Here is a 13,783-nt window from a genome sequence, read left to right on the forward strand (position 1 = left end):
CTTGTTTGTCTTTCTCATCCTCTCGGTTATTCTTCTCTCCTTTTTCCATCTAAAAGTTTGACTTTTCCCCTGTCAGGTCGAGAAAAGGAATATCTTCAGTGAGCGAGGTAATGCTTTGCATCCTGTCAACTCTGATGAGGAGGAGGATGGCTACGACTCGCCTCACGCCAGGAGGAGAGGCGCCTCGGTGGATGAATTCCTTAGAGGCTCCGAGTTAGGCAGACAGGTACTTTACAGAAAACACAAGCTGTGCTCAGCCTGTCAGGAGAATCGGTTTGCTGGATCAAATCAAATCAGTCTGAAATCAAACTGAGTCCCATCTTAATGTGTGTATTATAATCTGTACTGTAGGCTTATAATCTGGACACTTTATAAGATACATCTTGCATTCAGAACTTCCTTAACTCCTAAAGGGACAGATTCAGCAGGTTTCAGGCTGACAGCCTCACACAGTTGCTGAAAATAAAAGACCTGAATTCAGAGCTTTTATTACTTACCAAACAATCAGCTTGCTTTCTCTCATTCATTTTCCTCAGCACCATCATCACCACTACAGCCACAGTGAGGAGTACTACACAGAGAGCAGCCGAGGATCTGACCTGTCTGACATCCTGGAGGAGGACGAGGAGGATCTTTACTCTGAGATGCAGCTGGAGGAAGGCCGCAGACGCAGCATCAACTCTCACAACACTCTCAAGGTACATATTTACCTGCACGCCTTCACTCTACAGTGGCCTGGAGGGAGGACAGAGGAAGGTGGGGAGAAATAAAGATATAGTGAAGAAGGGCTCTGCCACCTCTGGAGATACCCACTATCTTTCACAAGCTCTACAACCAGGCCCGTCGTGGCTTTGCCTGGCTAATCTCCCGTGCCTGTTAGCTGCGTTAGCTGAATCAGCCTCCCCACCCTAACCTGCTCCTCCACCCCTGCCCCTCCAGCTCTGCTTTATTCTTCCCAGGCTGATCATATGGGAACGGCTGTGTATACATAACCTGTACAAGTTGCATGTGAGAAGGGAAGGGTGTAAACTTAAAAAACACCAAAAAACAGTGTTTTCTTTTACGGTTTGCATTGCATATGGATGCTCGATTTACTGCACCAGACTAGTTTTACAAGTATTGAAAGTCAAAATGTTAAGACTGTGAACTTGAAATGCAACTATTAATATACTGTACTGTATCAAAGGGTCATGGCATATCAAGTGCACATGGGAATCTCATTTAAGTGAGTACTTAAATGGAAATATCCACTTTTGTTTATGTCTGTCATGTCCTAATGTTTAATTTGAATGTTATTGTTATTGTTGGCACATGATCCCGTCTTCATTTGGTCTGTCAGTGGGGATGTGTGGAAGAGAACTTGATATCATGAAAGAAAAGCATTATTATAAGAGCGAGAGCTACCTGTACTGTATTGGCTGATCTTTGGTTAGCATACCGCTGATTTTGTCCAGTAAAACCCGTACATCAATGGGGTGTTAATGAGGGGTATATACTGGTGTCTGTACACCAGTTCTTCATCTCCTTTCTGTCATCACATCTATGTGTAAATCTCTGCTGCACATTTTTCATTCTCTTTAAATGTTTAGATGTTGTAAAGCGACTGTGAATACGCAGGAGGAGTGCGTCCACTCAGCTCGGCATTGTTCTTTTGTTTTCTTCTTTTTTTTGGCTTTTTAAAAACTTCATCTACTCATTTCATCCTCATAAATGTTCCCACCGCCCTCACCTGTAACACTCACAGCGTCCAATACTTTCTTTCGTTTAAATGTTTTCCATGTTTGAACTCTGTGTCCACTTTTTACGATTTACCGCTCCATCTTAAAGCTGACAGATTCCTGTTCAGAGCATGCCATTTCCTCCTCACGGAATGAGACTGCATGTCTTACCACATAGCCACAAATAACTAATTCTGTCTTTATTTTGTCTTTCCCCCCCATTTGTTCTATTCACACACTGTGTTGTTTCCTGCCTGTTCTAAAACCTTCGAAAAACTTTACAAACCCCCCCTCCCTCGCAAAAATATAAACTGAACCGTTTGCTTGAACTGACTCGAACTGAACTGAAATTGTGGGACGTTGAACCCCCCCTACCCCCAACCTCGGTCGTGACTGAAGGCATATTACAAGCGTCAGGACTTAGCTGAGGAAAGAGACTGCTGGGACCTCCAGAGGGAGGTGGTGAAGCAGAAGTCGCTCCGCAGCAAGCGTCTCCACAGCATCCCCGAGGTGGCCGAGGAAGAGTCGGACAGCGTGGACAGCATGGGTCAGCGTCTGTCCTTCGAAGACGGGGGGCGACCGGGAACGCCACACACTCAGCGGAGGATGTACCCCCAAGACTCTCACGTGCGCAACCATCTCACCCCCAGCAAGAGCACCCGCCTTCAACGCCAACGCTCTTCCCCTCGCTTCACCGACAGTCGGTACTGCTACAGCGCCGACGACCGCAGCTTGGGACGACCCAACCGCCAGAACACCAAGAGCCCTGACAGCGGTTTAGATTGCGGCAGCGAAGAAGAAGGCTCTCTAGGGCGAGGCCATCGAGGGTACTACGCTCACGGGAGCCCCATGCGAGGACCTGTGCGCATCATTCACTGTGAAGGCCCCGTAGAGAGGCGGGCGCTGGCCATGGGCCGTAAAAGGACTCTCACACGGCAGTGCAGCGTGGAGGAGGAGTTCTCCGATGTCCCAGTGACCGCGGCCAAGTCGGTACACACGGGTGATTTTAGGAACAGGGAGCACTTTGGGCCCGGTCGGGATGCTGGGCCGCGAAACTACTCCAGGGAAGGGGCCCTAAGCGAGGGCAGGCTGAACGAGCTGGACAGGGTCTATTACAGCCCCCACAGGGAGGCTAGGGCCCAGTCTTTGTCCAGGCTCAACCGGGACCAGGCGCTGGTGTGTGATTCAGACTTTCTGATGTACTTTCCATCAGCAAGCTGCAGCCATTCTGTTTTCTTAATGTTGTGTGTTTGTTTTTTTGATTTTTTTTTTGTTTTCTTTTTAAGAGAACCCCCTTTCTTTCGTTTGACTTTCTGTTTTCCTCCATTCTTGACAGTTTATCACATGGTCATGGTTGGTCTCATTTGATGTTTTATTTTGTGTGAATTACTTTGCTTGTATTTCGAGTGTTAGGTGGATTTTATAAAGTAAAGCTTTCAAATTACCTAAAGGCCATTTAACAAAGTTTTGACTTCTCATGTCTTTGAGGGGAAAGGCTCCATGTAAAGGAAAGTCTCTGTGCAGTGCATGGGGACATGCTGCTCCTCTGCTCTCCCCCCGCCTGTGCCTTCTTCTCTCTGCCAGCTGCAGACTTCATACGTTGCTCTCCATGTCTCACCCTCTAGAGCTCCAACCATCTCCTGCTTTCCATCACTTCACATACAAAAAAGGAGGCCAATTCAAGACTTTTAGCCTGTTGGGATTCATTTAAGCCTTCATCTCTGTCTTAAAATTCTTCTTCATCACGACTTTCCACGTCGTTAAATGTTTCAGCTGATGTGATCCGAAGCCACAGGCTAAAGGCGTTAGTATCTTTTGCTCATTTGACCACAGCTTTCCAAACTCATACTCGTTCTCTTCCCACTCTTGCTCTCTCTGTTCTTTCACCATGATTTCTGTCTCTTTGTGCCATCATTTGCTTCCTTTTCTCATCAAGGTGCTGACATGCACAGAACAAAACAAAACAAACAAATGGTCTTTAGCTTAACATCTGACCTTTCCTGAACCCCTGTCCATGTTGTTGTGTTGGGGGTTGATTTGATTTACTTTTCTTTTGATGGTTCGTTCGGTTTCTTTACCATTTTTATTATTTTTCCTATTATTTTGCCTTCCTAAGGACAAATGGAAACCACATCATTTGCTCTTATGTTTTTGTTTTTAGTTTTTTTAACAGGATTGTGGGATTTCTTTTTGAAATATTATTTTAAATGTTTACTTGCCTGCAGATTGTAGGTGGATTTGCAGGGCTAACTTCTTCTCTGTTGTTTTTCACTCCTAAGATCATTGGGAACTCGCCGTCACATGGAAGCGCCGATCGTCTGGACCATTCAGGGAGGAGGCCGGTTCACATCGGCACCCCCCCTCAGCGACGACCTATCCCATCCATTGGTTAGTGAGGTCACCACATGAGGATCTCCACCTGCAGGGCCACTGATGTTTGTGCTTGTGATTTATACCATGTCTTACCCATATGAGCCGAGCTGTACATCTCTCCCATAGAGCTTAAACAACCATGTAGACCCCCCGTGTTTTTTTGTTGTTGTTTTTTTTTGTTTTTTTTGAGGGGGGTGGTGGTGTTTGCACACCCTGTAGCTGTCCATCCTCATGAGCTGGATTTGCCAAATGTTCACATGCAGTTTTGCAGGAAAGTTCACCTCAGACACGCCCCCACTGTCCCTGTGTTTACTGTGGGTTAACATGTTTCCATAACTGAGCCAATCCGACCTCCTCGCAAACAGTGCAAGCATTGCTGTTTTACATCCAGTGACTCCAGAGTGAAAACCTGTTGCTTTGTGCACCCCTAACCCCACCCACCCACCCACCCCCACCTCAGGGTAACCTCATCATCCTAGTGTCTCAGCATGAGTGAATGGGCCATGGGGTAGAGCAGAGTGTGTGTGAGGGGGGATCTCTGACCGTTGTGATTGGTGTCTTCTGTAGAGATCACCATGGACAGTAACAGTGAGGGGAGTGAGGGGAACCTCTCACCCGTCAAGGAGGATGTTTACTATGGCAGTGTAGCTCGGCGCAGGATATGGCGATCTATGTCCTCAGAGGATCAATATGGTATGTGGTGCAGCTTCTCTCCAAGATGACAATTCACCTTGACCATGCAAGAAAAGCCCAAGCGCTGTTGTTTGAACACATGCAATGATGTCACGGTGGTCTTTGTTCTGTGCTGGACAGCCGCTTTGTTTGGTTTAGTTTAGCTTAGCTGAAAAAAGCTGACGGGGGAAGACAAGACTGGCCACTTTTTCCTGTTGCTGGAGAATGAAAATCCCTTCCCTGTATGTACTCCTAATGCCTTAAACCCCAAGAAACCCCAACCCACCTACCCTGTCTTCCCATCTACCTTCCATGTCCAGCCCACTCTCCAACCTGCTGCCTTCCTCTTTTCCTTCCCCTCCCACCTTATTCTTTCCTCGACCTCCTCTTTTCCCTCTCCCTGCCTTTATGAGACTGTAGCCCCTTTTGTTCGTTTTTGCATGAGCTGTTTACAGTACAGTGAGAAAGACAGACACACTACTGGATGAATTAATGCATTCCTGCTTTGTCGGTATCACTCAGGTGCACATTCATTACTTCCGACTGTTGAAGCACATTTTACACCTCCCAAATGGCATATTTCAGTTGCTTAGCGGGGAAGTTGCTGCAATATCTCCAAGCCATTATAAAGACTTACAATCTGCCATTGTAACATTTAACATGGTGATCCATGAGAAGCATGAGGAACTGATATCAGGTTCATCCTTTCCCCCTCACTGTCCCTGATATCTATGCTGCCAGGAGCTGCTGGGGCATTTGATGTGTTATCACCCATGTGAACGTGCCTCCTTTGCCCTTTTCCTCTGCGCATTGTTTCCAGATCTGGCCTCAGAGCATGACATTACCTAACCTGTGTTGTTGTGGGAACGCCCTCCTCATTGTGTGTGAACCCGTGAAAGCATGCATGCTAATCAGCCTCTGCGAGATAAGGCAGTGAAACAGCAATGAGCAACAGTGCAGTGTTACTTGTGTCCTCCTGGTGTGTACAGTCGTTCAGCTTCCCTTGCACCCTCCCAAAACTGCCTGACACGCGTTTCCTGCCTGTGTTGTGTTGTTGTGTGACGTTTGGTAACTGACACGCCAGCAAGCAGAGATGTGTGAACAAAGAACCCCGGTGTGTTACGATCGTTTCGTTAAAAAAAAGGGCCTGATTGTTTTCCTAGTTAATATTATAACCGAGGTAAAATTGTATTTATCGCATTAAACCCCTGGCTCCTTTTTCACACATGCATCTCATCGCCCGCTCCCCTGTCAGCTCTAACAAAGAGACATCTTCTGCTCTCATTGCCTCTACAGCCAACGTGGCTGTATAAGGCTGGTAGTAGCAGCAGAGGCCTCCTCTATGTTTCAGACGGCTTTGGTGGGCGCAGGCACGGGCGGGGACGGCGCTCCCCGGATTACTACGAGGAGTCCGAGCCGGAGGAGATGACCCGTGTGTTTGTGGCTCTCTTTGACTATGACCCCCTGTCCATGTCTCCTAACCCCGACGCTGCTGATGAGGAGCTGCCGTTCAAGGAAGGCCAGATCATCAAGGTGGTAGACTGTCTCTTTAAATACTTGCATACCATACAGACATGGTGGGGCAGTATTATTGGCCGATATTAGTTAATGGCTAATCTATCAATATCAGCATTTATAACAGCTAATGAATGAAAATTAAAAAATCAATGAAGAAATGGGAGAAACACCCTTCAGCCATGTGTTGAGTGATGAAGTTGCATAGTTTCTCCACCAGAGGGCACTCCCCTTTGGCAACACAACAACCAAGGAAGGCTGTCTGAAAGAAAAAAGGATCAGCATCTATCAGTATATTGGATTTTAAAATCACCAAATATTGGTATGCGTCTTTAAAAAATCCTATATCGGTCATCCTTTAGCTTCATACCCCCCAATTTTTTCTTATTAAATTCACCCATCTTTAAATGTTGTTGCCTTCAAATAGTAATCCGGGCTTTAAGTGATGATGTGATTAATCCTGCTTCCGGGTCCAAACTACTCTGCGTTTAATAAGGCTGATGTGTTTTTAACATATTTTAAGGCTTTGTATCTTGTTCTATTTAATCTCCTAAAAACAGTCAGTGATCACTGTCGGCCTCTCTTGGTTTTTATTACTGCTATTGAATTTAAAGCTAAGTTTTTAAAACCTTACGATGTAACTACAGCCCAGGCAATGCAGCAGTATATTAATGACTAACCTCGTGTTGTGGATGGATTATCTCATTTGTTCTCCTGACTAAAGTTTGGTCCGTTTATAGCATCCTGCCATGCAATTGCATTTTGTCGCTAACCATCGGGAACCCTCACATTAACTTTTATCGAGTGGAAAAAAGTTAGCGTTCATCTTTCAGCTTCACTGTGCTAATGTAATGCTAACGTAGCTGTTTTGCTAGCGATTACGTAGGACATCATTATATACCAGCTAGTCCAACTTCAGTAACCTTACAAAAGTCACTGCTGTTTAGTTTTCTGTCTTCATTTATGTCGAAAGTGATAGCAGAGCTGTATGTTTGAATTTGTTTCAGAAATCTCTCAGTCTTAACATATTATATTGTATTTAGTTGGAAACTAGCGAGCTAACTTCCTGCTAACTTCTAACTGTTAAATTTAATAACTTCGGTTTTCATGGATGCCTGGATATTAAACTTAATTGTTACACGTGGTAGAGCAGCAACACTGATCATTTTATTAGAGATGAAAGAATTTAGACAGTTTTTAACTCTGTGGTGCCGCAGTAATCGTTTCACTTAAGGACCGGCAGCGGAGTTTTGGGCCCAGACACGGCAAATGACGTCAGACTTAAAGACCGGATAAGCTGTCCGCTCGTACTCTGTCAGTTTCATGGTGTCTGCCCTTTGACTCTGATACTTGTTCTTTTAGGTGTTTGGGAACAAAGACACGGATGGTTTCTACAGGGCAGAGATCCGAGACCGAGTGGGTCTGATCCCCTGTAACATGGTCTCCGAGATCCAAACAGAAGACGATGAAATGATGGACCAGCTCCTTAAACAGGGCTTCCTCCCACTTAACACTCCTGTGGAGAAGTTAGGTGAGACATGTTTTTCTTTTCCTCCTAAACAACCATCTGACTTTTTTTCTTCTTCCTTTTGCCCTGATAACCTTTGTGTCTATCTAGCCAACTTAATGATACACTGGACTGTCTTTTACTGACTCGCTTCTCCTTTCCTCTACTCTCCCCGCTTAATTATGTTTTTCTGCTTTCCTGTGAAGTGAACTGTGACCGTTTCAAAGATGGCCGCTCAATAAATCGCAGGTCCAGAAAGTCCAAAAGAGGTCTGTGTGCAGCGAGATGCTCTTAAGCTCTCCGCTTCATCTTTACTGCTTGTTTTTCACTCCTCACCATCTTTATTCATCTGTGGGCTAAATTTTTGTACCCCTCTTGAAAATGAGATGGTATGTCTCAAGGGGTTTTCCAGAGATAATGATTTTGAATACATGTATTATATTTTCTGTCATTCTAACATGGACACACTTTAGACTGAAAGCACATGGTCTTACACGAGCATTATGTATGGTCATTGGTCATCACACCCAGTTCCGTTTTTACATTCTTACCAATGATTATTCTCGTCTCTCTATCTGTATTCTGCTTTTCTCCTTCTTAGAAAGAAACAGGCGAAGCGGGCGTCAGCATCCGATGTCCACGCGAAGAATGGTGGCTCTGTATGACTACGACCCCCGAGAGAGCTCCCCTAACGTTGACGTCGAGGTACCGTCCCCCCGCAGCTCCAGCTTTCCCCTTTGTCTCAATCATTGTTTGTCACAGAGGCGTAAAAGCAGAAAAAGCACCAAATATTTTGAGTCGTGCAGGCAATGAGAGATTATATTCTACTATTAATGCTAGTATTTTTTTCCAAGGTTAGCATTTAAAGAAATATTTTGATCGTTTGAGAGACGCTCACTGTGTTGAAGAGTTGCATGAGAAGATTGATTCCACCGTCATGTCTGTCTGTTAAAAATGAACAGACATGAGGCTGCAGGGAGGGATCCAAATATTTCTGGTTTAAAAAACAAATCCGTGTCGACCTTTATTACGTTATGTTAGGTAACGTTAAGTATGCTCATGAGTTTAGGTTTACCACCATCTTGGCTTTTAGGAGCTTCACAACCACACTTGAATGAGAGGGCGAGGTGCTAAATTTCGGAGGTAACTTTTCAACAGGTTCCTAAAAAAATGAAGAAGAGATTCCTTGGATGTCCAGTTCACTGTGTAGCAGGCTGTTATTTGTCAGATAATTGCGTTAAAGGCATGAAAGGTCCATTTCTTCGGCTTCAGTTAGCTTAGGTAATCCCTGACAGACGGCTGCGTTCAGTCGATGCAGATAAGCCCTTAATCATGCAGAACTGTAACCCTTAATATGTTTAGTTATTGCATTTAATTTGTTTGCTGCTGGAAACCGATCACAAGTAGTTGGTGGCAACCAACTGGTCGCCCACCAACAACAACCCCTTTCAGTCGTAAAGCAGCTGCCTAGTTTATGTGTATTTCAGTTTAATTGAGTTTCTTTGGGTGCAGATCACAGTTAATTACCGTATTATTACAAACAGATTGGATGCATTAGCCAGCTTCACCCTATTCAGGGGGAAATTGACAGCAGACTGACTCGGTCTCATTGCCATTTTATTGCCTTATTGATGCGCCTGAGTTGCTTTTCAAGATGTCAGCTGACTGCAAGTGAAACCTGGTGCCTGTATTCGAAGCAGCCATTTAAATGGAAACAAGTTTGCAAGTTCATCGTGTTCAGTCGCCATAATTTTGCTCATCCTGTGGTCTTCAACCACTGTTCTTCCGTTAAAAAATGTGAAACTACCTATTTGTGGATTGGCTTCATATTTCAGCCCTGGAGACCACTGCTCACCTGGCGCCCTGGTCTTATTTAACAGACAGATGAAGTTGTATTAATCTTCTTGTTAAACTCTTTAAGACAAAGTGGAATTATTCCTTTACATTGGATCATGGATAATATGTGCACAGGTGAGGTTAACTGAGGAGTTACGGTTAGCGCTGTGTTAGCTTGTGCTGTCTTTTTTTTTTTTCGGCCCCTCCCCCCATTTCACTTACTCTCACCTTTCTATTGGCACTGCCACCGACACAGTATGAAGGCAACAGACTGAATGAGGAGGTGAGTGAGGGTTAGGAGGGTACGGTATTGTCTGCTCTGTGTGTGTTTCTTCCCCCCCACCCGTTTGTTGGAGTGCAAAAGAGGAGGTGGGCTTCGGATGCCAGGCCACGGCCCTCTGTCCTCTCCTCGATGATCATGAATTAAAGCCCCTCACATGCATTGCCTGAGCCAGCATCTCCCCTCCTTGGTTTGGTCTTTTGTGTCGACCGCTCTCCTACATATTGTGCACATGCGCTGTTTGGTTTATGTGTTCTCCAGAATCCCATAAAAGAGATGTGCCCAGTGTGCTGCAATCCTGTCTTCAAAGTTACAACATTTGATGCATTAACAGTTGCAACAGTCCTGAGTGCTGAGACTGAATTGACACTAGTGTTTAAGATGCATCACAGTGATTTGGAGAAGGAAGCAAAAGCATTTCAAACTCATGACACTGCCCTAGAACTGGATGTTTTGGAGAGTGCTCGCTTGCTGTGACGGACAGAGACGGGCTAAACATGTCGTAATGCTGTTTTGTTTTCTTCTTCTTCTTTGACAGACTGAACTGACATTCTGTGCCGGTGATGTCATCACAGTTTTTGGTGAAATAGATGAAGATGGATTTTACTATGTAAGTACACAGAATTCACATGAGCTGACCAGAGGACAAAGCGATACAAGGTTTATGGACAAAAAAGCGATTCAGCTAAAGGTTTTGGGGCACTTTATAAATTCATTTACCGTATTTTTCGGACCATAAGGCGCACTGGATTATAGGGCGCATTAAGCGAATCAAAACAGTCAGATAAGTCAAACTTTACTCAACTCATTCTTCTTGCTTCCTCCACTTCCGTACCATTAACTCCTTAATGTTGAATTCTCTTGCAGCTGCTCTATTCCCATGTTGTTGCAGTATATTAATGACTAACTTGGTATTGTGGATGAATTATGTCAGTTGTTCTCCTGACTGAAGTTTGGTCTGTTTACAGCATCCTGCTATGCGACTTTTATCGAGTGGAAAAAAGTTAGCGTTCATCTTCCAGCTTCACTGTTTATGTTATGCTAACATAGCTGTGTCGCTAGCGATCACGTAGCACATCATTATATACCAGCTAGTCCAACTTCAGTAACCCCACAAACGTCACTGCTGTTTAGTTTTCTGTCTTCATTTATGTTGGAAGTGATAGCAGAGCTGTACGTTTGAATGTTTCAGAAGTCTCTCAGTCAGAACATGCTATATCATGTTTAGGTGGAAACTAGCGAGCTAACTTCCTGCTAACTTCTAACTCCGTTAAATTTAATAAATCCTGTTTTCATGGATGCCTGGATGTTATTTAATTGTTACTTAATTGTTACACCTGGTAAAGCAGCAACTCTGATCATTTTATTAAAGATGAAAGAATTTAGACAGTTTTTCACTCTCAGTGATGCTGCAGTGTTCGTTTGACTTTGGGACCTGAAGCGGACGGAGTTTTGGACCCAGATTACTCAGCGAGGCTCCTGACTACGGTAGCTGTAATGCTCCGACAATCCATCAAGCGGTGCGGCTTCGTAGCTTACCAAAGTCGTACTAAAACATTTTTTGACAGCGCCATGCACCACATAAAATCGGTTCGAGGTCAGTAAGCACAACCAAAATTCATACATAAGGCGCGCTGTCGATTTTTGAGAAAATTAAAGGATTTTAAGTGCGCCTTATAGTCTGAAAAATACTGTATAGAATATACTTTACTGTAGCAGACTACCTTTTGTCTACAGGAACCAATTTGCAATTACAGTTTTTCATGGCGGATTTAGGTTCTGTCTTCATGTAAACCAGACTGAAGCCAGGCATTGAGATCTTGGCCAGATTTCTCACAGCTGAAGATGCTTCTTTAGGTGTCAGTGATCAGATTTCTCCCTGATACAGTTATGCAAATGATCAAATCAATCAATCATAACATTGTTGTCTTGTGAAAGAACATATGATACCAAGATCCAAACACAGGACGGTTCTCCTGCTGTCAAAGGAAAATGATAATACGTATCTAAAGATGGTTATGTGAGAATGAAGAAATATAATGAAGGATTAACTGGCCTAAAACTGCAACACAAGAACAGGCTTGGCAGAGAAGGAAATTAATAGTGAGGAAAACAACCATCAACCACTTTATTAGGTACACCTTCCTGTATCATGTTGGACCCTCTTTTTCCTCTAGGACTGCTTTAGTTCTTTGTGGCACAGATTCAAGACGATTCTGGAAATGTTCCTTAGAGATTTTGGTCCATATTGACATGACAGCATCGCACAGTTGCTGCAGATGTGTTGGCTGTAAATGGTAAATGGTAAATGGACTGATTCTTATATAGCGCTTTTCTACTCTCACGGAGTACTCAAAGCGCTGTATACAACATGCCTCATTCACCCAATCACACCCATTCTCACAAGCACTTTATCTATACGTAGTGCTTACTAAGTACATTCGCACACATTCATACTCCGATGGACGCATCGGAGAGCAAGTTGGGGTTAGTATCTTGCCCAAGGATACTTGACATGCAGACTGGAGGAGCCAGGGATCGAACCACCAACCTTCCGATCAGTAGGTGACCTGCTCTACCCCCTGAGCTACAGTACATCCATGTCGTGCACCACATCCCAAAGGTGCTGTGATGGATTGATGTCTGCTGACTCTGGAGGTCATTTGGGTTCAGTGAACTCATTGTCGTGTTCAAGAAACCAGTTTGAGATGATTTGAGCTTTCTGACACGATGCATTATGTCACTGGAAGCAGCCATCAGAAGATGGGTACACTGTGTTCATAAGGGGATTAGGATGGTCTGCAACACTACTCAGGTAGACTGTGGTGTTTAAATGATGGTGACCTGATGCTAAGCGACACCATTACACCACCACCAATTTGAAGCGTTGATACAAGGCAGGTTTGATCCATGCTTTCATGTTGTTTCTGCCAAATTCCAACTCTACCATCAAATGTTGCAGCAGACATTGAGACTCATCAGACCAGACAACATATTTATAATCTTCTGTTGGTCAATTTTGGTGAGGCTGTGTGAATTATAGTCTCAGTTTCCTGGCAGCCAGTGTGGTCTTGGGTTTTTGAAGCCCATCTGGTTCAAGGATGGACATGTTGTGCATCCAGAGATGCTCTTCTGCATTTGCTGGTCATAACCAGCTGTTGCTTTCCTCATCAGCCGAAAGCAGTCTGGTGATTTTCCTCTGACTCCTGGCATCAACGGGCATTTTCCCCCAGAGAACTGCTGCCCACTGGATATTTTCTCCTTTTCAGATCGTTCTCTTTAAACCCTAGAGATGGTTGTTGGAGAAATCCTAGTAGATCAGCAATTGTTTGAAATCCTCAGACCAGCCCCTCTGGTATCAACAACCATGGCACGTTCAAAATCACTTAAATGTCTTTTTGTCCTCAACCTCCGAAGCTCGTCTTGACCCCATCTACATGCCTAAATGCATTGAGCTGCTGTCAAATGATTGGATATTAGATATTTGTTTCAGCTGCTGATGAGCAGCTGAACAGGTGTAACTAATAAAGTGGCTGGCGAGTGTTCCTCAAGTTTCTCAGTTTTACTGCCGCTGAAATTCTCCATCCCTCCGTCGCGGAGAAAGGTTTAAAGCATGAGGTAAAAATTGAAAGTTAAATACACCACAGTGAGTCTCGCTGTCCTCATGTACTCCACAGGGTGAGCTCAATGGACACAAGGGACTTGTTCCTTCCAACTTTCTAGAAGAAGTGCCTGATGATGTAGAGGTTTTTCTCACTGACTCACCATCTCGGTACCCCCAGGACACTCCAGCACGGATAAAGACCAAAAGGGTACATGCTCCTTCGCAGTACTAGCCCTCTGTCATCCATTTACTGTTTTCAGTTCCCTCTATCTCCTTTA

The 13,783-nt window shown here is 44.4% G+C and overlaps 1 protein-coding gene across 8 annotated transcripts in view; it reads left to right on the forward strand.

Annotated features, from left to right (window-relative positions):
• The window catches only part of rimbp2b (RIMS binding protein 2b), a 97,610-nt gene that overhangs the window by 79,238 nt on the left and 4,589 nt on the right, over positions 1-13,783 (forward strand). For 7 of the 8 annotated variants that reach the window (XM_025896882.1, XM_025896886.1, XM_025896887.1 and 4 more), the window contains 12 exons: positions 77-226; positions 537-698; positions 2,118-2,894; positions 3,998-4,106; positions 4,659-4,784; positions 6,115-6,296; positions 7,641-7,809; positions 7,992-8,054; positions 8,387-8,490; positions 9,878-9,904; positions 10,440-10,511; positions 13,579-13,713. In XM_025896882.1, coding sequence (XP_025752667.1) covers positions 77-226; positions 537-698; positions 2,118-2,894; positions 3,998-4,106; positions 4,659-4,784; positions 6,115-6,296; positions 7,641-7,809; positions 7,992-8,054; positions 8,387-8,490; positions 9,878-9,904; positions 10,440-10,511; positions 13,579-13,713 — 2,076 coding nt within the window. The remainder of the gene's footprint in view (positions 1-76; positions 227-536; positions 699-2,117; positions 2,895-3,997; positions 4,107-4,658; positions 4,785-6,114; positions 6,297-7,640; positions 7,810-7,991; positions 8,055-8,386; positions 8,491-9,877; positions 9,905-10,439; positions 10,512-13,578; positions 13,714-13,783) is intronic. The other variant, XM_025896889.1, reaches the window with a different exon arrangement.

The sequence above is a fragment of the Oreochromis niloticus genome, linkage group LG12 (assembly GCF_001858045.2).
Source record: "Oreochromis niloticus isolate F11D_XX linkage group LG12, O_niloticus_UMD_NMBU, whole genome shotgun sequence".
Taxonomy (NCBI): Eukaryota; Metazoa; Chordata; class Actinopteri; order Cichliformes; family Cichlidae; genus Oreochromis; species Oreochromis niloticus.